Below are 6,487 nucleotides of genomic sequence, written 5' to 3'. Positions count from 1 at the left end.
TTATATTAGAGCAGGTCCTAGAGTAAAAGAGTTTGTACATAATTTTACGTTTTATATGTTTAAGAATTTTGTTTTAGTTGAGAGCTCCTTGTATATAGAAGTAGTAAGAAAAGATAGATATATTTTTTTTGATATAGCTAATTCTGTTTGATTAACTATGGCTTTATAAAGTTTTCAAAGGTGATTAATGCAAAACGTTAGTTACCAAAAAAAATGCGTCACATAAATTAAGCATGAGTTTGATTTATCAAACTCCTTATGGTCAACTTTTTATTTCATTACGCCTAACTGAAAACTAAATTGTGACTGGGCCTTGACATCTGGAATTTGATTAGATTGAGCTATAACATTTTAGTTAATATAAAGTAGCCTTTAAAAAAAAAAAAAATTGACGACATTGGACGTATTTTATCATTCCGCTAAAGGAAGAAGGAGCGTGAGCATGATGTTAAATCAGAACTTAACCTCCATTTTCTACCCAATATTTAGCCTTTAAAATCAAATCGGAGCGTCAATGAGAGCCGTTTAATATTCAACGGCCAGGATGGAGCGGACAATCCAACGTTTAATTTCCCTGTCCCAACGGTCAAAAACTTGAAAATACAAAAACCTGAAAGAATTTTCCCTTATTCAGAACCAACTTTCTCATCTCCCTCTCTCTTCCTCTACATCAAGAAATCTCCAAGATTCTTATTTTTTTCACTTCTTCTGGGTATATTTTTGAAACCCAATTGAGAAAAATGAGTGTATTACAATACCCAGAAGGGATTAACCCAGCAGATGTTCAGATATGGAACAATGCCGCATTTGATAATGGAGATTCTGAAGATTTATCTTCACTGAAACGTTCTTGGTCTCCTCTGAAACCCCTTTTGGTTAGGCCATCAGATTCCTTTGAATCTGATTTTTCAAGTAAGGAAAATCAAACTCCTTTATTTGAGAATTCATCTGTTAATCTCTCATCTCCGTTACCCATAAAGCCACTTAACCCTAATGGAGCTCTGGAAAATTCAAGACTCAAGCCGAACAAGCTCAATTCCAAACAGGGTTTTGATGAGATGGCGGCTAGAAAGAGCGGAAAGGAAAATGATTTCCGTGATGAGAAGAAAATAGATGTGGAAATTGAAGAAATTGAGATGGAGATTAGTAGGTTGAATTCAAGATTAGAGGCTTTGAGAATTGAAAAGGCTGAAAAAGATGTTGCTAAGACTGTTGAAAAGCGAGGAAGGGTTGTGGCAGCAAAGTTTATGGAGCCAAAACAAAGTGTTATTAAGACTGAAGAGCGTCGTACATCAATGAGTGCAAGAACAAAGGCGGAGCAGAGAAGGGGCCTTAGTTTAGGACCTTCTGAGATTTTTACTGGAACGCGGCGGCGAGGGTTGAGTATGGGGCCATCAGATATTCTAGCAGGGACAACAAAGGCACGACAATTGGGAAAGCAAGAGATGATTATAACACCTGTTCAGCCAATACAAAACAGGCGAAAGTCGTGTTTTTGGAAGCTTCAAGAGATTGAAGAAGAGGGAAAAAGTTCAAGCCTTAGTCCCAAATCAAGAAAAGCTGCAGCAAGAACAATGGTTACAACGAGGCAGGCAGTTACTACAATTGCATCAAAGAAGAATTCGAAAAAAGATGATGGATTTCTGAGTTCAGTTCAGCCAAAGAAGTTGTTTAAAGATGTCGAAAAGTCTGCTACTGCTAACAAGAAGCCACAGAGGCCGGGGAGGGTTGTGGCTAGTAGGTACAATCAGAGTACAACTCAGTCATCAGTAGTGAGAAAGAGGTCTTTACCTGAGAATGATAAGGATGAGAGTAAGAGAAATGATAAGAAACTATCGTTATCTGTAGGGAAAACGCGTGTATCTCAAACTGAGAGCAAGAATTTGGGTACTGAAAGTAGGGTGAAAAAGAGATGGGAAATTCCTAGTGAGATAGTAGTTCATGGAAGTACAGAGAGTGAGAAATCTCCACTAAGCATTACTGTGAAGCCTGATTTGCTCCCGCGAATTAGGATTGCTCGGTGTGTCAATGAGACTCCTAGGGATTCTGGACCTGCTAAAAGAATGATAGAGTTGATAGGCAAGAAATCGTTTTTCAGTAGTGATGAAGATAAGGAGCCATCAGTCTGTCAAGTTCTAAGTTTTGCAGAGGAAGGTGCTGAAGAGGAATAATGTGTAATAAAGGGAGCTGCTAACTCTTTTTCATGCTCTTTCAATTTTCAATCCTGCCTTTTAATTTTTGTTCATTCTTGCCTTTTAATTCAATGAGGAAGCATTCTTTTGCTTCTTCAAACTGGTATTCTAGCTTCTGAATTACATTGTTTGGTACAATATGAATAAGGTTTTGTCTTACAGTATGTGGCCAAGTTATTTTTTTTTACTAAGGAGAATGCTGGATATTGCTATCGCTTCTTGCTATATGTTGTGTCAGCTGCATTGCATTACTGAGAATCTGTAACGGAAGAAACTTACTTCTGTGCTTCATAATTCTCTTTTGATGATAATATGAGATCTCATGCTTGAGGAGGGAGTTAATGGATTTTAAGATTTCTAGTTCATTTGTATCAGGATTCCAGGTTCATAGAATATGACTTATTTTCAGAATTAGAATTTGACAGTGGCATCTATTGGACCCCTAACTTTACAAGGTAGGGGTAAGGTATGCGTACACATTACCCTCCCCAGACCGCACTTGTGGGATTACACCGAATTTGTTGTTGTTGTTGTTGTAGAAATTGACTGTGGCTTCCCCTTTTTGTGGATATATTAAGAGTGTGTAGTGTCGACACTTATAAATCATTTAAGTATCCAAACAGTCTACTCAACCTCAATTCACCAAGGTTTTCCGATACCAGCTTCTTCTCCAGAGTAGAGGGCATTCATTGGCTATGATGCTAGTTACATATTCGAACATAAGAAACGGGTCATGGGAAGTATTGGGAATAAACCCCGTAAAATAATATTCACGGTATTAGTGATAAACGCAGAACACTAAGTTATGGTTAAATCAGCAAGAATAGAAATGCAGCAATAATGACACCAAGATTTTACGTGGAAACCCTTCTGAATAAGGGAAAAAACACGGTCAAGAAGAGCAATTGATATCACTATAGCGAGGAATTTTACACTATATAGTAACGAGTAAAAATACTCCTAAGACTACTACACCCTCAAAAGAAATAAACACTTTTTTGATTTTTGCACCTCACTACAATATCTCTCACTCTATTTTTCTTCACAAACTATTTTCTTATAGTTTATGGAATACCTTGTTCTCTCTCTTTTCTCTCTTTGTTGGTGTGTAGAAATTAGAGTTAAAACTCTCCTTTTATAGTCAAAACCTCACTCTCTAAAGCCTACAATATTTGACAATTTGCACACCTTTTTCACAATTTCAACAAGATTGGCTATCAAACCAAACCAAGTCAACAAAATTGGCTACCAAATCATTTGAATGAGATGTACACCATATCAGGAAGACACTGCACTCCTCTTGTTGGAGAACAAGTCTTTCTGTATTCTCGACCATTATGTCCCAAAATGTCACAGGCTCACACGATATATCTAAATCTATCAAGTTAGTAAGTTGAAAATGACTCCAAAAGGAAGTTGCATTTTCCACCTCTAAAGAAACTGCTAACCTTTTTATCCTACTAAGAAGCATCGTAGTGACTTCTTCTTCCCTTGAGGTTCTTTTGTTACTTTCTTTTGTAATAAGCTCATACATCCTTGTGTAACTAAGGCCACCTTTATACTTTGTCGCAGCTTCTTAAGGTATAGTGTCCGAAGTTAATATAGCTCGGTGTCAGCGTTCTTACCAAGCCTAGATTTGTCTTTCCTTCCCCTTGGAGACTTCCCTATTTTATTGGTGGTGGTTTCATCGATATAGATCTTTTTATTCTCTTATCTATTTTGGTATGTAATGTGGTGGCTTCAGGGATATATGATTTTTTCTGTTATGTTTTTTGGTATGTTATATAAACAATTTTCACACCATTCTTATCTTAAAAAGCTCACTGAGCAAGTCAAGAATATCTTACAGTCTAACCGTTGATCTTATAATTGATTTTAGCTTTGCACACTTTTTCTATTGTTTAATTTTACTCTACCTAGCATCTTTATGTTGCACAGTCTGCATAGACATCTTGACAGATCAGATCTCATACATTTCTGTTGAACTGTAAATAGGCACATGTCTTTTACATTCTTGGAAGTAGAATTTTTGTCATTTCTTTGCGTTACATTCATGATAATCTTTCAATTTCCATCAGTAGAAGGTTGCTTTGACCTGGAAAAGATTAGAGGATGATGACTCTATATGGTCTCTTGCAAGAGACAAACTTCCACAGTTACTCTAATTTAAGGTTGACAGTCATATTAATATAGTTCAACTTCTTTCATTTACTTGTTAAACTAATGAACTCAGTGTTGCATGGCGCTTACAGCATATTAAAAGTTCTTTTATAGATCTTTTAGAACTACAATCTTCTTATACTCTCACCAAGTGTTGTCTTTCTCATCAGTTTGGCCTATAATGTCATTTGTTGCACACAGCCACACCTTAGATGCTTGTCTTCTCTAAATTGTATGAAGAATATTGAATCTCTATACGCTTCCCACTCTTTACTAAACTTAACTTTCGCCACTTGTTCCGTTTTTTGGATCTAATATTGAGTTCAGCTCTTTAGTGCCTCAGTAGCTATTAAACGGTTTCTCTTTTAACGCAGCATTGATGAGGAATGACATTTTTTAACGTTCTTGAATCTTTCTGGAAACTCAATTTAAGTGTAGGAATATTTGCAAATGAGTTATGTTAGAAACTTTGATATCCTATAGAACTGGTCATTTGCTACGATCCATGATCAAGCAAGAGCTTTTGATCCTAAATTGCCATGAACTATCTATGTAGAAGCTATGTAACTCAACACCCTTATACACGCATATCTGACTTTTTGAGACATTATATAACTCAAGAAACTTCACGTATAATATAATCTTTTGAGATTCACGCATATTCAATCTAGACTTATCAGTGGTCCACATATGCTGAATATAAACTTATGATAGTGAGAATAAATTCTGACTCCACGTGAAATAATCTGGGGGCATTTGAATCTATACTCGCTTTTTGTGTCACGTTTTAACTTGTGCCCGCTTTGCAAAAAAATTGCAAGCGTACCCGTTTTTTCGCATAACTTCAGCATACGGGGCTGAAGTAGCAAAGGCAATCACGCAAAACTTCAGCATTTTAGTCGTCGGGCCTGAAGTTCAGCTCTAGAGCTAAAGTTTTTATTTTGTAACTGGCGAACTGCAGCTCTAGAGCTGAAGTTTTTGTTTGTAACTGGCGAACTTTAGCTCTAGAGCTGAAGTTTTGTTTTGGAACTGTCTTTTATCGAAGGAAGTTTTTGTTTTGTATCTTGGGACAATCCTGAACATCCCAATCCTTTAATTTGATTAAAAAAAAAAATAAGCTACTTAATTTGACTCACCACTAGCAGCGACGAGGAGAATATAGAAGAGAAGGGCAACGAAGGCTGTTTATTTAGCCATATCTAACTTGTTTTCCTTTTGGATTTCTTGGTGAGGAAACTAACAACAGCAATGGTGATATTTATAGCATGGTATATGCTCAACAATGTCAACTTAATTCATTTTTTGACTAATTCAAGCATTCACATCATTATTATGTACATGAGAAAATAAAAAGAATAAGTCTAGGTGATTCCTTCGATTCCCTATAAGATTATGAATTGGACGATGAGAACGAAGAAAGAAAGAAAGAAAGAAAGAAGAAGAAGAAGAAGAAGAAGAAGAAGAAGAAGAAGAAGAAGAAGAAGAAGAAGAAGAAGAAGAGGACGAAGGAGGAGAAGGAGGGGGAGAAAGGGACTGAAGTTATTTAAAAAGTGGGTATAAATTGAAAGTTTTTAAAAAAAATAGGTATAAGTTAAATAGGGGTGACCAAATAGGACGCCCCGTGCAATTTTTACAATAATCTGAGTGTCCAACCAAAAACCTTAAAGAAATGAATAAGCCAAGAAGTGTTTAAACCTTCCTAATATCCTTACATACATATATTTATGCTCCTCTCCTCATTCCCAATTTTTTGGGACATTAAAAATATTTGCCGCAGTTCTATTCTTACAAGCTCAGAACTTTAGAGAAATTCAAACTTATTAAAATTTTCAACTACTCTCAACAATTAACCACCGTGACTTATAGTCTAATGATACCGAGGGAGTCTTTCATACAATAGATGCAAGTTCAATTTAACCCTTTCACTCTCACTTTGCTCATCCCCCAATGTAATAAAAATATTGAAAAAACTATTGATTTAATATTTTTTTCGTGATATACCAATATTGTGCATAAATCAAATTAAATCTTAATTCTGTCACTAAACACTGTCATATAAATGGTATCCTAAAACCATTTTTTTGTCCTTGTACACCCCTGTCTATATATCCCAATTGGCAATGTCACCAGAAGTT

At 35.9% G+C, this 6,487-nt stretch overlaps 1 protein-coding gene across 1 annotated transcript; it reads left to right on the top strand.

Annotated features, from left to right (window-relative positions):
• Positions 1–618: 618 nt before the first annotated feature.
• On the top strand, positions 619–2,410 carry LOC107818478 (uncharacterized). Its single transcript, XM_016644507.2, has one exon. It carries the CDS (start codon positions 741–743, stop codon positions 2,169–2,171), a length of 1,431 nt encoding a protein of 476 aa, XP_016499993.1. The 5' UTR covers positions 619–740; the 3' UTR covers positions 2,172–2,410.
• Positions 2,411–6,487: the final 4,077 nt, after the last annotated feature.

The sequence above is a fragment of the Nicotiana tabacum genome, chromosome 10 (assembly GCF_000715075.1).
Source record: "Nicotiana tabacum cultivar K326 chromosome 10, ASM71507v2, whole genome shotgun sequence".
Lineage (NCBI taxonomy): Eukaryota > Viridiplantae > Streptophyta > Magnoliopsida > Solanales > Solanaceae > Nicotiana > Nicotiana tabacum.
This window is presented reverse-complemented; position numbering and strand designations above follow the sequence as displayed.